Source organism: Castor canadensis, chromosome X (genome assembly GCF_047511655.1).
Source record: "Castor canadensis chromosome X, mCasCan1.hap1v2, whole genome shotgun sequence".
Taxonomy (NCBI): Eukaryota; Metazoa; Chordata; class Mammalia; order Rodentia; family Castoridae; genus Castor; species Castor canadensis.
The window spans coordinates 76,870,398-76,892,258 of record NC_133405.1 but is presented as its reverse complement, the minus strand read 5'-3'; the positions used below and the strand labels follow the sequence as shown (position 1 = coordinate 76,892,258).

The following is a 21,861-nucleotide window of genomic DNA, read 5'->3' as shown; positions in this document are numbered from 1 at the left end:
CTTACATGTGTATACATTATTTGGGCCACCTCCCTCTCTCTCCCTCGCCTCCGGACAGAACCTGTTCCACCCTCTTGTTCTCCAATTTTGCTGAAGAAAAACATGGCATTTTTGCTAGTTTGAGATAAGGGTAGCCAAACAGGGAGATTCCTAGCTTTCCTTCCATGCATATATGTATTACAACCCAAAGTGGTTCATCTCTACCAGACCTCTTCACTACTACCTTGTCCCCTTCCCATAGTAGCCTCTGCCAGTTTAAGATTGCTATATTTGTTCCAATACAGTGAACACATCAACCACATCCAAGTTTTTGATTTTCTTTGTGAGGGACTTTAGATGCTATTTGGTACAGTACTCTAGAGGATACATAAATCTGTTTTATCTTATCTCTAATAATTAGTCACCAAACTTTTTTTGAACAACTGAAGTGATGGAGAATTCATCAGTTCCTGAGTCATCCCATTGTACTGTTAGAAAACTCCTACTGTTAAACATATTTTCCTTATATTATGGGAATAAGCCTCCTGGATACTCCCTCCCATTGATCCTAGTTTTGCTCTATGGGAAAGAAATCAGATTTGCTTAAAAACCAAGAGACCTGTATCCAGACATTTAAAGATCTCTTACAACTTAATAATATGATAAATAACTCAGTAAAAATGTGCAGAAGACCAGACACATCGCAAAAGAAGATTTAGATTGCAAAGAAGCACATGAAAAGATGCTTGACATCATTAATCATTACAAAAGTATAAGTTAAAACCACAAGGAGATACCACTTCATACATAGAATGATAAAACAGCCAGGTACCTGTGGCTCATACCTGTAATTCTGTTTACTTGGGAGGCTGAGATTGGAATTATTGAAATTGAGGCCAGCCTGGATAAAAAATTCATGAGACTCCATCCCCACAGAAAGAGCTGGGCATGCTAGTGTATACCTGTCATCTGAGCTATGGCAGGAAGTATAAATAGGAAGATCACAGCCCAGGCTGTCCCTGGGGGAAAAAGTGATACACTATCTCAAAAATAACCGGGCTGGAGGCTTTATCCAACTGGTAGAGCTCCTGCCTAGCAAGCACGAAGCCCTGAGTTCACACTGCAGTAGTGCCAAATGAAACAAAACAACAAAACAATAAACTGATAAAATTTAGTGGCCATGAAGATTAGAGCAACTGGAATTCTCACATACCACTGTTCTGGAAGCAAAATACATTGGAAAATACTTTGGAACCAGAAATCCCTCTCTTAGCTATTTACTCAAGAGAAATAAAAACATATTTCCACAAAGGCCCGTACAGGTATATTCTTACCAGCTTTATTCAAAATAGCTCCAAACTGGAACCCAAAAAACAAACTGGTGGTACCCAGGTAAAGGGAGTGAGAGAATTATTTGAAAATGAGCCAGAGGGAATAATTTGGGATAATGTAAGTATTCTACATTTTTATTATTTTGGTACTTATATTACTGTAAGCATTTATGGAACTCATCAACTTGCACACTTAAAAAGCATGACTCCTATATTATATAAATTATATCTCAATGATTCTGACAAAATAAAACAAATCTAAAAATGGGCCATTTCCTTTGATGCCTTTTCTTAGATTTTCTGACATTTAGTAGAACAGATAAGTAGTTATTCTAACTTCTCAGCCTAATATTTTAATTTTTCTCCGTAGCCATATTCAAATGTTGGGAGTTACAGGCTGTAGGATCGAAAGCAATGTCAATAGGTACATAGCTAGGGTGGGAAACAAAATCATGACTGAAACCAAGCACTGGCTTCACTGTGGCAGACATTTCCCCATGTACATAGATTTCATCATTCTGACTCAATATATGACCCTACCCAGAAGGAACCAAATATAAGCAGAGGTTACAGGGGCATGTTGGGAAGGGCACAGGAGCATGGAAGTTCTATCTAGGCCTATTGGGGATAGATGAGTGGAAACATGTGGAAGTCAGAGCTTTGAAATGATATATTTAGATGTACCTATATCAAAAGAAATTTGTCAAAATGTAAAGGGGCAAAATTACTTTAAAACTTTTTTTTCACTTGGCTGGGAGTATGGCTCAAGTGGTAGAGTACCTGCCTATCAGTGCAAAGTCCTGTGTTCAAACCCCAGTACCTCAAAAGGAAAAAAAAGACCCACAAACTTTGCTAAGTAATGTGTACAATACTGAATCATGTGGTAGTTCAATGTTTAATTTAATTTCCATAATGGCTATACCAATTGATACTTCCACCAACAGTATATAAGTGTTCCCTTTTCTTCACATCCTAACCAGCACTTGTTTGTCTTATGTTTTCCTGATAATAGCTATTTTTATTGGAGTGATTGTGGTTTGATTTGCACTCCCCTTGATGATTAGTGATGTTGAGCTTTTTTCATGTACCTGTTGGCCATTTGTATGTCTTCTTTTGAGAAATGTCTGCTTAGATCTGTTGCCCATCTTTTAATTAGGTTATTTGTTTTTGCTGTTGAGTTTTTAGTTTCTTATATATTCTGGATATCAACCCTTTGCCAGATGTATAACTTGTATTCTGCAGGCCGTCTCTTCAAAATAGTATATTAAGAATACTGAGATAACTGCTCAAAACCAAACTGAAGATTTCCTATAGCAGTTGGAGGTGACTATACAAAATCATACTGTGGCTCAAACTTTTTCCATCTAGTACCCTCTCATTCTTTTGATGATTAACATATCACCAATAAGTTAAGATTAGTATAACTGAGAAGGTGACACAAAGCACATAGTTCCATGTTCTGGATTTTCAAATGGAAATCTGACTGAGCTCTTTTATCAGTTTGCTTAGGCCATAATAAAATACCATAGACTGGGTGTCTTAAATAACAGTAATTTATTTTCTATAATTCTGGAGATTAGAAGTCCAAGATCAAGGTGTCAACAGCATTGGTTCCTTCTGAGGCATTTCTCCTTGGCATGTCAATAGACATGTTCTTCCTCTGTTTTTATATGTACTTCCTTCTGTAACCTGTGTCTGAATTTTCTTTTCTTATAAGGGCACCAGTCATATTGGATTAGGGCCCACCTTAGTGACTTCACTTTAACCTAGTATAACTCTTTAAAAGTACTATCTCCAAATAAGGTCATATTCTGAAGCTCTGAGGGTTAGGACTTCACATATGAATTTGGGGAGGGGACTCAAGTACATCCATTTCTGAGATGGTAAATAATTATAATCATATAACTTTAAGGGAGAGACCAGAGAATTTAGTGTATAAACCAGTAAAAATGAAAGTGAATATGCAGAGAGTGAGTTGAACTTTTGTTTAAAATGATTAATGGCCATTTTTGAAGATGAGCATCTGTGGACAATGTGTTACTCTTAATTATGCTTGAATTGTGTGATGGATCATACCTGATGTCCATCTCATTCTTAAGTTTATCTGTCACTCCATCTTTAGGTCCTACTAATTTTTTTAATCCCTAGCTCATCCAAGATCTTCATTTCTGGGGTAGAGGAGGGAAGATTTTCCAATCAAGGATCTTCAAAATATGGACAGATCATGCTAGATGAGAGCATCTTTGCAATACACTTATGAAAGCAAAAGAAATACATTATTATCATGTCTTTAGTGTGATATATGGAAGAAGACGGGAAGTTATATCTAAAAATTTCTGAGTCCTGTGTAACCAAGGCTGATATATAATATTCTGAACTGTGGTTCACATAACTGGGACTTCAGTCCCTTTCTTTGCAAAAGAATCAGTATTTCTAAGTCAACATATTTTACTTCTTTGGATCTAACTTGTTCTATTTACACAATATGAATGCATGGATTTGGATCTCAATTGTTCTACTTATACAAAGTAAATGAATTTATTTTTTAGATTAATATATTTTTGCATTCATGCATTTACTCCAAGAAATTAACACATTGAAAATAAAGTTAAATTTGTCCAAGCCAACTCATAAATTCTTTAATATTTTTAAGAAGATTTATAACCCAAGACATCACACTATTGTGGAAACTTGGGAGAGAGGTACAAAAAGGGATACATGTAAGTTTGTGGAACACAGAATGAGTTCAATCCCAAAATAAGTGAATATGTGGATTTTGACAACCTAGTCATAAAAGGAATCATAAGGAATTATAGTCCTGAAATATTTAGGCTTCTTAGAAGGAAGATCTTTCAGATCCTGCTCAATGTTAATACCAATGGTAGCAGTATTAATAATAACAACACAGTAATAGTTATTTACTACTATCTATTTTATACTTATTGTGTGCCAGGCACTATGCTAAGGTACTTAGATACATTATCTCATTCATGCTTAAAATAACCATGGGAGGTAAGTATCATTTCTATTTCACAGAGGAAGACAGTGAAATTTACGTTAACTTTCCCAATGTCATATATGTGGGAAGTGGCAAAGTTGACTTGACCCCAGGTAGGTCTGACACCAAAGTCTTTGCTACTGTTACAACTCTCTTATAACAGCACATAAGAGATTGAAATTTGTCAGGTACTGTATTAGTTTCCTAGAGCTGCAGTGACTTGTTACCAAACTGTGCAGATTAAAATAAGAGAAATTTATTCTCTCACAGTTCTGAAGGCTACATGCCTGAAATCAAAGTATAGCCAGGGTCATGTTCTCACTGAAGGCTCCAGGGTTGGATCCTTCCTTGCCTCATCCTAGTTTTTGGTGGTTCCTGGCAATCCTTAGTGTTTCTTGGTTTGTGGCACCATAACTCCAATCTCTGCCTCCATCTTCACATGGTTATTTTCTCTCTGTTTCTGTATATCCAAATTTCCTTCTTCTTAACACCCATTGCTGAATTACAGTTCAGTCTAATCTTATATAATCTCATCATAACTTGATTATATCTGAAAAAATCCTATTTCCAAATAAGGACACATTTGCAAGTTCCAGGTGGACATGAACTTGAGGGGACGCTATTGAACTCCATACAGGAGTCATTAAGTAAACAAGAAATAAAAAACCTTTTGCAGTATGTTTGACTATGATTTTCTTTAACTTTGCTAGGGAGGTGCTCTACCACTTGAGCCCCTCCTCCAGCCCTGATTTTTTTAAACACTGGAGACAAATAGTTATGTGATTTAATGCTTTCATTTTCTTGACATGTTTTCTTTGCCTGTATGCCAAACAATGTTCCTGTTGGCAGTCATATATTTTATTGTACTTTAATAGTGCAATGTAGTTTGAAACAAGTCTCATATTGACAGGGTGAGTAGGGACCTCAGATAGGTATTAGCATATGGGTCTGTTTCTAGACAAGGCTCATTGATTTATGCCAGATATTTAAGAGTCTGATACTTTCAGAAAATGGGATTCCTTAGCATCCCTCAGTAATTTGCCCTAGTGTTCGGAAGTTCTTTACAAGTGAATCTTTGACTTTTGTATTACAACTGAATCCTATTTTAGTTTATGGATTCCACTATCTTTGAGAATCCTGACATAAAAAAGTAATAACTGAGTCAAATATGGCAGTGCACACCAGCAATTCCAGCACTTGAGAGGATGAGGCAGGAAGATTGTGAGTTCCAGGTCAGCTTGGGCTATATACCAAGTTCAAGGCCAGCCTGGGTTACAAAACAAAAAAACGAACACACACACACACACACAAAAACCAACCTAGTAATAACTGAGATTGGTAATACTTAACATTTACAAAGCAGACTACTGCTGCATAGGGTATTAAACTACCTTCATTTTATAGAAACTGATATTCAGAGAAGTTGAATTGTTTTCCAAATGTCATAGAGGTAGCAAATGACAGAGCTAGAACTCTAACACAAATCTTCTGCCTTCTCTGTGTTCTGTCCCATTATACTCCATTGCAGAATGAATAAGCAAAATCTTATCATAAAAAAAGTGCTTTGGAATCATAGAATCCTAGAATCAGAAGACACAATAAAAATCATACATTTTTGTAACAGTCACTTAGAGAACTCAAATCCTGGTAACTGGATTGATGATGCCAGGAAGGTATTAAAGTGTGTTAGTTGGGCTTACAAATGACAATTCTGGTATACTTGAGTTCAGTGATAACATGCAAAAATGAAGATATGGTACTTTGGACAATTGAAAAAAGCGACTGAGCATCAAGTTTCTGAATAAGGAGTTCAGTCAAGCAAACCTAGGAGTTGTAGATTGAAGAGTTAATAAAAATGCAGATTTACTTAAGAGCATGGGCTTTTAGGTCAGACACTTCTGGATTTGACTCCTAATACTCATGAATTAGATGACCTGGGATAAGTTATTTAACTTATCTAAATTTCAGTTTCCTTCTCTATAAAGTGGATATTAAGAATACATACATCATTGTATCAATGTAAATACTGAAGGATGTAATGTATACACAATACTTAGCAGAGTGTCCAGCACAATAAATTGCAGTTTTCAATAGTAAGAAGAATATTATTCCCCATATGGTAGAGTATCATCTGAGCCACCACTCAACTTGTCTTGAATGTTTATTGTGGAAAATATTTATTTATAATTATTTAATACTTGTATAAGATGATTTCTGACCTTAAGAACAATACATAAGAGGCAATTTAAGACTTGCTCTAGTGCTCACGAATAATAGCACATGTTTATTGGTTATTGAGTCACCAGAAATGTGCTTTATTCACCTGCTTTAAGTGCTTTATGTGCATTATTTTCCTAACAATTGTATGAAGTAGGTAGTACTACTATTTCCATTCTATATACAAATAAAATGAGAACAGGGACAAAACAATTAATTAGGAAGTAGAAGAGCTATGATTTGAATTCAGACAATCTAGCTATTAACTGTTAACTACCATAGTCTATTATCTTCCAGTCATACAATTTTGTTGTCCCTTTAGCTAATGCCTCTGTTAAATGAGTTAATAGCAAACTGGATCTTTAAAACAGCAAAATATGAATGTCAGGTAGGTTTTAATAAGTTGTAACAACTAATTCCCATGAAATGAGAATTAAAAGTAGCAACATAAAGTGGCTACATAAATACTCTGGCTATTACTGATAAAATAATGTAAAACTAATGTTTTGTTAAGACTCATGCTAAGCTTATGTTTTTTTAAGTGGAAAATGCCTTGAGATCTTTAGAAAGGTAGTTAAATTACAGGTCAAGCCTAATGGCAAGGAGTGGAAAGGAACACAGTAAACGTACAGGAACTGTAATAGTGAAGGACTGAGCCCTTGTGGCTTCCAGTGGGGCCCTTACTCTGTACCATTAAGATGGGGTAGATTGGGAAGCAAGGCCAGGTACCTATGACAATAGTGATGAACCAAGAAAGAGCCTGGGTCACTATGACAAACAGTATGGTTAACTGTGTCCTTCTCTACCATAAATCCTGATAATTTCCAATCCCTGTCTTATAGCCAAAAGGGCCATTGAAAGTATGTTCTGCTCTATTTCTAGATTAGCTTCCCAAAAACCATCATCCTAAACTTTCCAATCACCTAAGTGTATTCTTGGGAAAGTTGCTCAAAGATTTTTACGTAATTTACTTTTAGATAGCAAGAAGGATACATTACTGAACACACAGTTCACAACATCCACTTACCCACTTACCTTTCTCTGCGGGGCTCAAAACAGTCACTGTGGAAAGAGGGAGGGAGGGAGGAAGGGAGGAAGGAGAAAGAGAGAAAAGGGAGGGAGGGGGAGAGAGAGACATCAAATTAATGATATTTTTAAAATGTATTTTCTAATTCATTTTCCCTAGTATCATTTTTTAGCAATTTTTATATGCTACTTTAGGAAAATACGAGCCTAAGATGAGGGAAAACAATATGATCACATTCCATCCTTTGCTATCTTCCTTTATCTTAAACCTTCAGTAATTAAGAATTACCAATCATTCAACAAATATAGTTATAACTTGATTTTTTAAAAAACAAAAAATAGAAACCTGTATAAGCTATATAACATGGCATTAAAAACTTAAAAGCTGATAAATTAGGAGATGATTACAGATGCCTCTTGAATGGTGATGGTGTTGTGGCCTAATAAATCAATTGTTAAAAATATTATTAAATTGAAAATGCTTTTAATACGCCTAACTTACTGAACATCTAGTCTAGCCACCATAAACCTGCTCAGAACACTTACATTAGCCTACTGTTGGACAAAACTACCTAACAAAAAGTCTATTTATAATAAAATGCTGACTATCTCATGTGATTTATTGAATATTGTACTGAAAATGAAAAACAGAATGGTTGGATGGGTTCACTTTCACACCGTTATAACACTGAAAAATGTTAAGTTTGGACCCTCTGTATTTACTTTCCCAAAGTATTCAGTATATGATGCCTTTAAATACCAAGCTTCTTTTGTATATGTGGAAGTAATATAGTGTGGATATTGCATTCCATCTCTCTCTAAAGTCAGACTTGTTTAGAAGTCCAGTTGTACTCTTTTGTGATCCTGGGCAAGTTGCTTTACTTCCCTAACATACCCACATCTTAAGATTACTTGAGAATTAAATGAATTAATGCATATAAATGCTGCTTAGCTTAGTATCTAACACATGCTGCTTAGCTTAGTATCTAACACAAGGTGAATACTTAATGAATATATATTACTAATATCTCTGAACTAAGATTTCACAGAATATCAGAAGTGGAGTGAACGTTACTGACTATCTGGTTTATCTATGTCTTTTTACAAATGTGGAAAAATAGACTGGAGTAGATTCAAATGATTTGCCTAAAGTAACAGAGCAAGTTAGTAGTAGCGTTGGGACTAGATTCTAGTTTCCTGAGCCTTTTCACATACTGCATCTACCTCCCTCAATCATTTCTTACTGGGTTACTGTGAGTTATAAATCACTTCTGTTTAGAATGGCATTTGTACAAAATGAGGTCTACTCACCAGCACCATCTGTATGCACTTGTACTAGGTGCTAAGGTAAACATAAATTAGAGGACCTGGCTCTCAATGCAGAGAAACTGCTAAATTAAGATGTTTGGGGACATAATAATAATGCCAAGGGTTAGAGGAATGCGGAAAAATCCAAACAGAGAATAAGACTGTGTTCTAGGTGATGCTTTCTCCTTTCTTTGTTTCTTTTTCTTTTTCTTTTTTTTTTGGTGGGACTCGGGCTTGAACTCGGGACTTCACACACTTGCAAAGCAGGTGCTCTACCTCTTTCCATTTATATGCAGGTCTTTTTGTTGAGTCTTAAAAACATTTTTCCTTTGCTAGGGGGCGGCAGCAAGGGGATTATGAAAGAGCAATAAAGGGGGTGAATTTGATCAAAGTACATTATATTCATGTATATAAATACCATAATGAAACCCCTTTATACAATTAATTTATGCTAATAAAATTCTCCTTTCAATGATCATTTGAATGAACAGTTAAAAGTGTTAAATTTGGTCTGTACTAAAAATCTGACTTCATGATGTTTTTTCTTTTTCCTTATACACAAGACTGGAGACTGATACCAAGTCCTTGTTTTTCTTTTCCTTTTTTTTCCTAGTTGAAGAGTCCTGGTTAAGAATGTGTGAAAGAGGTGCATACGCTGACAATGCACATGGAAGTGTGATGGGTTGACTTGGGACTTCATGGTTTTGCATGTGCATGACTGTCTTGGTTCCACTAGACCTTGAATTAAGCTAATTACATTTCTTTAAAATGGAGTGAAAGAAAGCAGAATTGCTTGGAGATTAATCTTAATAAAGAATAGCCGATTAATTTCTTTTTGGCATATCTCTTTCTACCTCAAGCTGAACACTTATTTTAACTGTTTATACAAAAACATAAAAGTTGTGCATATTAATGGCGTACCATGTAATTTTGATAAATGTATACAACACATGATATTTAAATGAGATTAAACATACTTTAATCTCAAACATTTATGAATTCTTTGTGAATATGCCCTTCGAAATAAGTGGAGGTTCTAATTCTCATTTGCTTAGCCACTTGCTACAGCACTGTGGGTGTGGGAAGATCACCTTGGACTTGGCAGATACTGGGATGAGACAATGTGCATACAGATGAATGAGTGAGAGCCAGTGAATTCTCCAAGACAGCTATCTTTAAGTAAATGCAGGACTCTCATGAGTAAGTGGGATTGGCTTATATGATTCAAGAGCAGAGGACAGAAACATAATCTATTGGCAAAAGCTGCAAGTTAACACATTTTAGCTCAATATAAGAAAAAATGACGAGGAGGAGGAAGAAAACAATGATTTAGCTTTGGGAAGGAGTGAGTTTCCCATTATAAACACGGAAATGTAGAGGATATCAGACATTAGTTTGGCAGTGGACTTGACTTTTAAAGTCTTTATATCCCTGAAATTCTGTAAGGAGACAGTTTAAGGGAAAAATATTTTCTTGCAAAATTTCCCCATTGGAAGTTACACATTAGTGAGAAAAGGCTTTATTGTGAAAGATTGTAACACTTATCTCAGTAGTTCTTTTTATTTTTATAATATTGTCTTTTGCACGATTAAAGAAAAAGGCTAAAATACTCTAGTCATATTTAAAGTGAAAATGTTAGAAGCGCCACACTAAACCTTTACAAAATGAGCCTTTTACCATGAATCTCTTGGGTAAGTGTACAGTTAGCTAGTTTTACAGGTAACTTGCCATGATGATTATAGTTATGTGGTTATACAAGTAATTACATCTGTTCTGTTTCTTCAAATTTCAGCTCATTACTGGAGAGTTAAGTGACTGGAGTTATCACTAAATAGCTTTTTTCATTGTCTTTCCTCTTTTCTCTCATCTATTTACTGTTTTATGCAATGAGATATGGAGAAAGGTTTGGAAATGTGAAGTATATGGAAGAACTGTTCATCACAGGCAATTGGTGTTAAAAGCAAAGCATACCTCACGACTTCCTTTAAGTACATGCATATTATAGGTTCATAGAAGGGTATGGGTAGAATAAGCCTAACTTGGGACTTAATGGATTGGTCACAAATATAGTAGAAAGAACATGGAAGAATTTTCATGGCAGTGCTGTCAAATAGAAATATAATGTGAGCCATGTAGTTTAAATTTTTCTAGTAGGAACATTTTTAAAAAGCTAAAGAAAGAGTGCAATTAATTTTAATAATTTCATTTAGCCCAATACACAAAAATATTTTCATATTCTTATCCATAGAAAATTATTAATGATATTTTTTATTCTTTTTTGTACTAAATTTTTGAAAGATATTTTATGCTTCCTGAACATCTCAATTCAGGAGCCACATCCGAAGTATTTAATAGATACATGTGGCTAGTGGCTACTGAATCAGTGCAGTTCAAAAGGACTTATGAAAGGAGAGTGAAAAGCTTGAAAATAATAGGACTCCAGTGGCATTTACAACATGAAGTTCTCTCTTAATTAACATGTTTGGGAAGGGAGGTTATTGTATTGATGTGCAGCATATATTTTGACATGTATTTATATTCTGACTCTGTTTTGTGATCTTGGGGAGGTTAATTACTCTGTACCTCAGTTTTTTCATCTACAAAATGAGGATAAAATTATTTTGTAATCAAGTTGTTACAAGGACTACATAAAAAAAGAAATGTAAAATACTTGGGTGCCTGGAAAACAGTAAGTACTCATTATTTTTCTGAGAAAGGTGAATTATTCACTACGGCTAAGTTTTATAATAAGTTTAGGACTAAGCAAATGTGATTATTAAATAATGTAGATATCAAGTTACACACGACAGTTTTAAATTAATTTATTCAATGCCAAAATAAGTAACATTGATTCCCATTTTCACTTAGATATTTCTTAAATTCTAAATCAGGAAAGAGAATTCAAAATGGGGAACTAAGGCACATTTCTGATTATTTTCTGCATGTTGAAAGTAAGCTAATTATGCCAGTTTTCATTTATGCCTTGATACTAGTCATTCTAGTATCAAGAATGACTAATTCTTGCCTCTTTTGAGGCAATTATCTTAATAATTACTTAGGGAGCATGATAAAAATATAGATTCCAGGTTCCTCTTCACACATATCTCTAAGTGGAGGAGCAGGAATTTGTCTTTAAATTTTCAGCAGGTAATTCTGATTATTAGCCATGTGTAAAAACTACTACTGCCATTATTTTAGAAGTCTGGTATCTTAGGTAGGTATAATACATTTAAGTGTTTGACATATGGATGAATTATATAACTATCTTAGATGTGGTAATAGTATGATTCATACAGACTTGAATGGATAGCTTTCACTTCTGTAGAAACTTGGTTTCTAGAAAATGGTTCTAGTTTTTGTCTTAATCATTTTTCATTTTCATTTTGTGAAAAATGTCTTTGAAGAATCTCAATCCTTTTTTGGAGGTACTAGAGTTTTGAACTCAGGGCCTCATGCTTACTAGGCAGGTACTCTACTACTTGAGCGACATTCCCAGCCCAGTTACTTAAGCTATTTTCCAGTTAAGTTTTCATGTTTTTACTCCAAGGCAGCCCCACAATTCTCCTACCTCCACCTCTCATGTAGCTGAGATTTGAGGTGCACACCACCACTCCAGGCCCAGAATCTCTACCTTTTGAGTAGAATTAGTTCTTAGACTTTTTATTTTTTCATCTCAAAATGGATAGTGTTTCACAAAAATGGCAGTGTAGGCAATTCTAGAGTCTTACTCCTCCCCCAAAGCAATTAATGAGCTGCCAAAAACTGTCAGAATCAACTTTTGCAGAACTTTGGAATCTAGTAAAATACTTAGGGGAAAACTTGGTGTTGCTTTGTAGTAAGAAAATGCTATAATATTTTAAATTGGCTGCCCACAATGCTCCACATCCCAGATCAGCAGGGACTATGAAGATGGTATCCCACATTCTTGGTGCAGGTTTCCAGTGTTAGAGGTAGCAGTACAGATATTATTCTAAAAGAATTGTGGTTGTGAACCTCAATCATCTGGTGGTTCTCTTATAACCAATACAAAGGCTTCCCTGTGTTTTGTCTACTCAAAATATTCCCAGGGCTAGGACAGCTGCCTTGGTGACTTTTTCCAGAAGTATATAAAGGCACAGGTAATGCCTATAGCAGCCTTGGACAAGGGACATCATCTGGCAATAGATAGACAAAAAGTCTGATAAAAAAAGGAGGTTGACAAGGGATATAGGTGAAATCAGGATGTTTAAGTTCTACCATGTATACTACAGAAATAAGAAAGGCATGCAGACACCCAGGATGGGCATGCATGCTTGGAAAAGGCCTCAGAAAACTCTAAGCTTTCAAATCTAGCTGGACTTGAGGTATTTGCACAGCAGGAAGTGAAGGCTAAGGCCTAAATGTAAACAGCCTGGTTAAAGACTGAAGGAGTACTACAACACAGAGTCAATCTGCAGACTGGGAGATTATATTTTTTCTTCTTTTTTATTTTTTTTGCTTTTACTCCTAGCACTCATGAAGTCTCTATTAGACAACTAGTTGACCACATGTCTATGGAACAAAGAACTTAAAGACCATACATAACAAAGAATATATGGTCTTTAAAATATAGGTTAGAAAAGTCAATAAAGAATCAAACAACTTACAACAGCCGACAACAACAAACCACAGAGAAGGAGGAAATCTGATTTTGGTGTCACTTTGTAATATTCAAAATGCTTACCTTTCAACAAGTTACAAGGAATACAAAGGAACAAAACAGTATGGCCCATTTAACATGAAGAAAGAAATCACTAAAAATTGTCCATGAGGAAGCCCAGACATTGCACTTGCTAGATAAAGGCCTAAGTCAACGTTCTTAAATATGAGTGAAGAGCTAAAGGAAACCATGGAAAAAGACCTAAAGGAAACCAAGAAATGAGAGAAAGGAACTAAATAAAAATTCTAGAGGTGAAAAGGACAATCACAGAAATGAAAAATTCACTAGAGAGGTTCAACAATAGAGTTGAGAAAGCAGAAGAGTTACTGACCATGAAGACAGATCAACTGAAATTGCTCAATCTGAGGAACAGAATGAGGATAAATGAATAAAAATGATCAGCACTTATGAGACCTGTAGGACACTGTCACATGTACTTTTATATATATATACATAATGGGACTTCCAGATGGAAAAAGAAAATGGAGCAAAAAGAATATTTAAAGAAATGATAGCTAAAAACTTCTCAAATTTGGCAAAAGATATGAGTCTAAACATTCAAGAAGTATAAGAAACTCCACATAGAATTAACTGAAGGCTATTCAAAGTAATAGTCAAACTATCAAAAGACAAAGAAAGTCTTGAAAGCAGGAAAAATGACTCTTTATATACAAGAAGTACTCAATAAGACTAACAGCTGATTTTTCTCCAGAGTCCACAGATGGCAGAGATATGCCCTATTAACTTGCTAACAGAAACATACCTGCCAGCGAAGATTTCTATATCCAGCAACAATATACTCCAAAAAATGATGAAGAGAATAAGATATTCACAGCTAAACAAAAACAGTGAGTTCATCACTAGTAGAATGGCCCTATAAGAAAAGCCAAAAGGAGTCATCTAAGAAAAATAAAAGGGCACTAACTGTAATTCAAGTCAAAAAGAAACAAAGTACACTGGTAAAGATAATTACATCGGTAACTACAAAACCCAGTAGCATAAAATTTTCAGTTTTTAACTCTTTTATTTGCTTTGTGATTTTAAAGACAAATGTATAAAACAATAAGGATAAACCTATGTTAAGGAACATGCAATATGTAAAGACATAGTTTGCAATAATAACAACATAAAGGGGGAATAGAGCTGTAAAGGGCAGAGAGTTATACAGTGTTAAGCTACATTACTACTAATTCATATTTGATCATTATTAAGTTAATGTTTTAATTGTAATAATCAGGATAACCACTAGGAAAAACTTAAAAATATATTGAGAAATAAGTAAGAGAAAATCAAAAGCATATGCTGGAAAAAGTAAATTAATGAGGTAGTACTACACACACCTATTGCAATGATGAAAAGCTCCACAACACTGACCACACCAAATGCTGGTAAGTATATAAAGCAATAGGAACTTTGTTTTTTTAGACAGGGTCTCATTATGTAGTTCAGGCCGGCCTCCAACTTGTGATCCTCCTGCCTCAGCCAGGATTACAGTTGTGAACCCCCATTCCCAGCTAGGTTCAGTCACTTTTTTCGGACATTTTGGCAGGGTTTTTTTTTGAAATGGGGTCTCACCATGTTGCCCATGCTGCTCTTGAACTTGTGAACTCAAGCGATCTTTCTGTCTCAGTCTCCCAAGTAGTTGAGACTACAAGCATCATTTGCTATTGTGCCAATTTTCACCAACTTCTTACAAAACTAAATATACTCTTATCATACAATCTAGCAATCACACTCCTTGCTAACTCAAATAAGCTAAAAACATATATCCACAAAAACTCACACATATTTTAACAACTTTATTCAAAATGATGAAAACATGGATGCAACCAAGATGCCTTTCAATAGATAACTGTGGCATATTCACATAATGGAATATTATTCTGTGCCAAAACAAATGAGCTATTAAACCATGAAAAGACATGGAGAACGTTTAAATGCATATCCGTAAGTGAAAGAAATCAATTTGAAAAGACTATATATGATTCCAATTATATGACATATTGGAAAAGGTAAACCTATCTATGGAGACAGTTAAAAAGTCATGGCATAGGAGTTTTTGCTCCCATTTCCTACATGGGGAACAGGAAATGCTCCTTCTCACTCTTTTCTCCCCCCTTATTCCTCCCTTAATAAACTTTACTATTACTTTTACTAAATCTTTGTGTCTTACTTGGATTCTTCTCCTGCTGGACGCAAGAACCAAGGTAATTTTCAGGACTGTTTTTCCAGTAACATACTTGGCACCATGACTCAGATACCAGTTGTATCACAACATGACTGGAATACTAGACAGATCTCATGTCTGTTTTGTTGGGTTTGGATTCTTCTTTAAGCCATTTACAATCAAGCTTCCAGAAAATGCCTCTAGCCAGTATTTATTTCTCAAACAGTTGTCTATTTAAGTATTTGCTATCATTGGTTTGGTTTTGTTATTTTCCTTGCAAAATTTTAACTATTCTCTGTTGACTTAAAAATGGGTGCTTTATAAGCCCAACCTAAGGTCCACTTCTTCTAAACCTTTCAGTTTGCTTAAATTGGCCACAAAAACAGTTTTATTGGCACTGACTCTCAAACCTGTCTGACACTTGTCCCCCAATGTGGGATTACTTCCAGAACATCTCAGGCATGTCATCCCCACAATGAGGAAAAACTAAAGCCATATAAGAGTGATTGGTAAATGGATATCTTTAGGAAAAAACTTGGGAAACAAGGGAGAAGTTGTCAGAATAAAGACATGCTGGGCATGGTGGTCCATGCCTTGAATCCCAGTGATTGGAAAGCTAAAACAGGAGGATCCTGAGTTAAGGCTAGCCTGGGCTACGTAGTGAGTTCCAGGCCAACTTAAACTCTATGATACCCTGTATCTAAACTAACAACAAAATGGAGTCACTCCTGCCAGCCCTTCCAAAGTAAAGCCAATAAGTTAAAAAAGAATGGGTCTTTATGTGTGGGTATTTTAAATAGGCAATTTAAATGTGACAAGCCATTTGTGCATTAATTAAAACGATATGCTGTGTGTATATTCCAGACACCCAACAATTGTATCAGAGGTTCTCAAGGACCTCCACACCCAAATAGATGCTATGTTTGATCCTAAAATAAACTTTGGAGACCTTCTTTCCTCTTGGTTTACAGGATTTACCTGGTGTAAAAGGCATTAATGTTTGTCATCATCATCATAATAGGCATCTCACGCTATTGTTGCCTGTACTGTTTTGCTAACCTAATCCCTGTCTGTGGAACTCTGCATCTTTGCAGTCTACCAGTGCATCCTGATGGGCAATTCTCACTGGTTACTGTGCCCTGCGAATGCAGCTCTCACTGTCACGGACCGATGGACAGACCTGAATACGGAGAGGTGACTTGTCTTCCTCCCTGACCACCAATAGAGAGCAAGGACCTGAGACTCCTGACTTATAACTACATCCCATGCCAGCAGGAAGCAGCTAATGACAGATTATGACTCCCCTTTTCCCTGAAAGATTTCAGGGTCTCTAGTCCTTGAGTGGGAAATGATAGGTTAGACATAAGCAGTGGCTATAAGAAGAGACAGGGAAGTCATATTATTTTAGTAAATATTTAAATGGCCAGATTTGGAAAAGGAGAGCCCAAGCAGCTAGCTCCCCTCCCATCTTTTAGATGCTAAAGTCACAGGAACAGGAGGACAAAGAGGAGCTACCTGCTTTTGCTTTCCTCTTTGAAATGTTAAGGAGGTGCAAAGATCCTTGGATGGCTGGAGAAATAATCATGTCTAGGAAAGGGAAGTTCTAAAACACAGCTATTGTCTCTGTGACTTGGGTTGTGGGTGTGATTGGGTATAATTTGGGAGGGTGACCTCTCCCTGTTTTGTGAGCCATCTCAGCCACCCAGACCCATTATCTTTGACCATATGTATTTCCCCCAGCTCTCCAGCATAAAACTAGGAGTTAGGGATCACCATTTTGAGTTTTTGCTCCCATTTCCTACATGGGGAACAGGAAATGCTTCTCTCTCTTTTTTCTCCCCCCTTATTCCTCTCCTAATAAACTTACTGTTACTTTAAAAAAAAAGTCCTGGCATATGAACACACAATGGAACATTACTCAGACATAAAGAAGAATGAAATTTTGTTGTTCACAGGTAAATGGGTGGAACTGGAGAGAACATCATCTTAACTGAAGTTAGCCAGGTTCAAAAAGACAAAGGTTGCACGTTTTCTCTCGTACATGGAAGATAGATCCAAACACAAATAAAAGCATCACCACATATACATGTTTCATATATACATACTATATGTATGTGTGCGTGTATGTGTGTATATATATATATATATAACATGTTTCCAAAAGTGGGACTGTTAGAGGAGACTAAGGGAGGAGAAAAAAAAGAATGACAGTGAATAATATTGAAATACATCACATCTGTGTAAATATACTTACACAGGTAAAATACCAACTCAAAGCCCCACTGAACAATAAACAGACACTTAAACAATAAAGGACAGGAATGTAAAACAGGTCATATTGAGGGGAGGGTTATAGCCTGAGGAAGAAGGTAAATAAAGAGGGTAATGGAGAGTGACTATGGTTGAAGTACTTTCTCTACATTTGTGAATATGGAGCATTGAAAACTGTCAAGGTCATTTTAAGAAGGGGAGTGGGAGAAGAGGGACAATGATGGAGAGAATGAACCAAACCAGGGTATAATATATGGATATATGGAAATGTCACAATGAAACCCTCTGTATAACTATCATATACTAATAAATTTTTTTTTAAAGTCAGTGATTTCTAGGAGGTAGGGGAAGAAAGGTAGACAGGCAGAGTTTAAAGTATTTCTATGGCAGTGAAAATACTCTATTATGACATCATAATGGTGGACACATATAATTATACATTTGTTAAAATCCATAGAATGTATAATACCAAGAGTGAACACTAATGTAAACCATGAACTTGGTTGGTAATGATGTGTCAGTGTAGTTTCCTTGATTGTAATAAATGTAGCATTCTGGTGTGGGATGTTGATAGGGGTAGGAATGACTCTTTGTATGGGAATTCTGTACTTTCTGTTTTTCTGTGAACATAAAACTGCTCTAAAATGAAGTCTATTAAAAATTAAAGGCATTAACGGAGGAATGGAAACACAAAAATGAAGCAAGGCATACAGAAAGTAAATCCTTATTCCTAATTACTAAATGTAGATGGATTAAGCTTTCTTAGAAAAAGGCAGAAATTAGTAGAATGGATAAAAACACATGATCAAATTACATGTTGTCTGAAAGAGACTCATTTTAGATCCAAACACATAAATTGGTTGAAAGTAGAAACATAAAAAAGTTATCCACTCAAATAGTAACCAAAAGGCAGCTAGGGTGCCTGCCTAGCAAGCATGAAGCCCTAAGTTCAAACCCCAGTACCACCAAAAAAAAAAAGGCAGCTAGGGTTGCTACACTAGTGTCAGACAAAATAGATTGTAATTTAAAAATTGATTATGAGACAGTGAATAATAAAGTGAATAATAATAATAATCTTAATCTTTGATGAAGATGCAATGATTATAAACATATGTATACCTAACAATGCAGCTCCAAAATATAGGATGCAAACACTGACAGGACTGAAGTGAGATATGGGTAGTATTATATCAATATCTGGAGACTCCAATATCCACTCTCAACTATGGATAGATGTAAATGCAAAAATGATACCTTTTGAAACTATTCCAGGAATGGGGAGGGGGGACAGGGTAAAGGAGAGCAGTGGAGGGGGTATGATATATTTGTTACATTGTAAGAACCTTTGTAAATGCTACAATGCACCCCCACCCAGCACAACAATAAGGGAAAAAAAGCTACAGAGTAGATCAAGGGCTGGGGATGTGGCCCAAAGTACATGCCTAGCATGTACAAGGCCCTGGGTTTAATCCCCAGCACTGAAAGAAAAGAACAATTAGGCAGAAGATCAGTAAGAAAATAAACGACTTGAACAAAATGATAACTATATGTAACAGACATATGAAGAACACTCAATCGAACAACAGTGGAATACACATTCTTCTGAAATACATATAGAACATTATTCTATATAGATGATATGACAATATGTTAGACTGCAAAACATGTCTCAATAAATTTTAAAGAATGAAATGATATGAAGTATTTTCTCTGACCATAATGGAATGAAACTAGAAATCAGTAATATAATGAAAACTATTAAATTAAAAAATATAAAGAACTTCAGTGTTATACTCTTAATTAGTTAAAGAATAAATCATAACTAAAATAATCAAAAACTCCCAGAGACAAATAAAAACAAAAATATAACAAACCAAATCATATAGGATGTAGGGAAAGCATGTTTATGGCTGTAAATATTTACATTAAAAAACAGCTGCCAGGCTGGTGGCTCACACCTGCAATCCTAGCTGTTTGAGAGGCTGAGATCAGCAGGATCACAGTTCAAGGCCAGCCTCGAAAAACAGTTTGCAAGACCCCATCTCCCAAATAAGCAGAGCAAAAATCCCTGAGTTTAAACCTCAGTCCCACCAAAATATACCCATGTATACACACATGCACACAATCCCAGCAAAAATCCTAAGTCAATGACCTAACTTTACACCCCAAGGAACTAGAATAGAATGAACAAACCAAACTCAAAGCTAAGAAAAGGAAGCATATAGACAGGTGCTGGTGGCTCAAACCTATAATCCTAGCTACTTGGGAGGTAGTGATCAGGAGGATTGTGGTTTGAGGCTAACCCAGGCAAATAATTCATGAGACACTATCTTGAAAAATATACAACACAAAAAAGAGCTGGTTAGAGTGGCTCAAGTGAAAGAGCACTTGCCTAACAAGCATGAGGCCCTGACTTCAAAGCCCAGTCCCACCAAAAAAGAGAAAGCAGATAATACAGATTTTAAGACTTACAATGGAGAACACTGAAATAGTAAACAGAAAGTATAAACAGAAGTCAAGCTCCCAGAGCGGGGACGTGGCAGATTGCTGAGCTAACTTTGTGGGACTGAGGGCAGTGCACAAAACTGAACTGTCCCACCTTGCTTGGGGAGGAGCTGACCAGTCAGAGTTGCAGATGTAGGGCAACACAGCTGCCACTTGGTGAAAATAACAACAGATCTGACCACCTTGCACAAACTGAGCTACCTCAGGTCCTACTTGCAACCTGCCCTGTGGACAGAAGGAACCAAATATTGCTCACAAGTCAGCCATCCGGTGAGACCACTTCAGAGTTCCCACTTATAACAGATGGCCCATCAGACCAAGGAAAGCAGGGGGAAAAAACCCTCCAGCCGACTCCCCTCCATCCCCACCAAGCTCTCCGACAAGAGGGGCAGCACCCTTCCCCACATAGCCCAGAATACCAACCTTGAGAAGAGACAGGGTACCAAATAACCCCCAGTCATAAGCGCCAAAACCAGGATTGGATGCCAAAGGAATAAGTACAGAACTTTTGTTGAACTGACTGTACTTTTTGTTGTTTTTGTTTTTTTCTTAGTTTTCCCCCTTGTTTTATTTAGTATTTTTAATTTTACTATTACTATTTTCTTATCTCTATTCTTACCCCCTTCACTTTCTCTCCTTTTCTTGTGCTACAATCCATGTTCTTCCCCCAACTATTCATTCTGCCCCTTTTAATCCACTCTCTCCCTCTGACTTTGCCTCCCCCTCTTCACCTTCCCTACATGTCACCACACTACCCCTCCCTCCTCATTTACCACCCACTGATTAGCCTACTGTAACAACCATACACACCCCCAGCCCTCTGCAGTCCCTGGCAGAAGCACTCTCCACTACAACAGCTGAACTACACCCTAACATACACAAGAGCCACAAAACCCTATAGCCCCACACCTCTTCCTCCACCCATTGTACCATCTTTCTAAATTACCCAAGTTTCTATCTCTGTCCAAACAACCATTACCCCACCCCCAACTCCCACTGTTTATAGATATTGTCACCAGGGGTTTTTGATATATTATGTAAACAACTGGTGAGAACAAGAAGGCAAGGAAACCCCACTCCTCAAAAGAACAACAATTCAATAGAGGATTTAGTGGGAAATAAAGAAAATAAATACCTAGTTCCTGACCCCAACACAACAATGATAAATATCACCAATGAGCTCAGTGATGTCCACAAAAATCTCTCAAAGAGGAAATCATGGACAAGATCATTGAGAAACTCATGGAGAAGCTACAAGCATGGTTAAACAGAATGTATAGGATGAACTCAAGAAATATCAAGACACTTCAAATAAAAAAATGTGAGAAGACACAGAAACAACTAAATGAACTCAGAGAGGACTTCAACAAACTCCAAAGTG

At 36.2% G+C, this 21,861-nt stretch overlaps 1 protein-coding gene across 1 annotated transcript in view; it reads right to left on the bottom strand.

Moving 5' to 3' along the window:
• The window catches only part of Zdhhc15 (zDHHC palmitoyltransferase 15), a 104,245-nt gene that overhangs the window by 64,163 nt on the left and 18,221 nt on the right, over positions 1-21,861 (bottom strand). Inside the window, exon 2 of the mRNA XM_020160423.2 lies at positions 7,561-7,587. Coding sequence (XP_020016012.2) covers positions 7,561-7,587 — 27 coding nt within the window. The remainder of the gene's footprint in view (positions 1-7,560; positions 7,588-21,861) is intronic.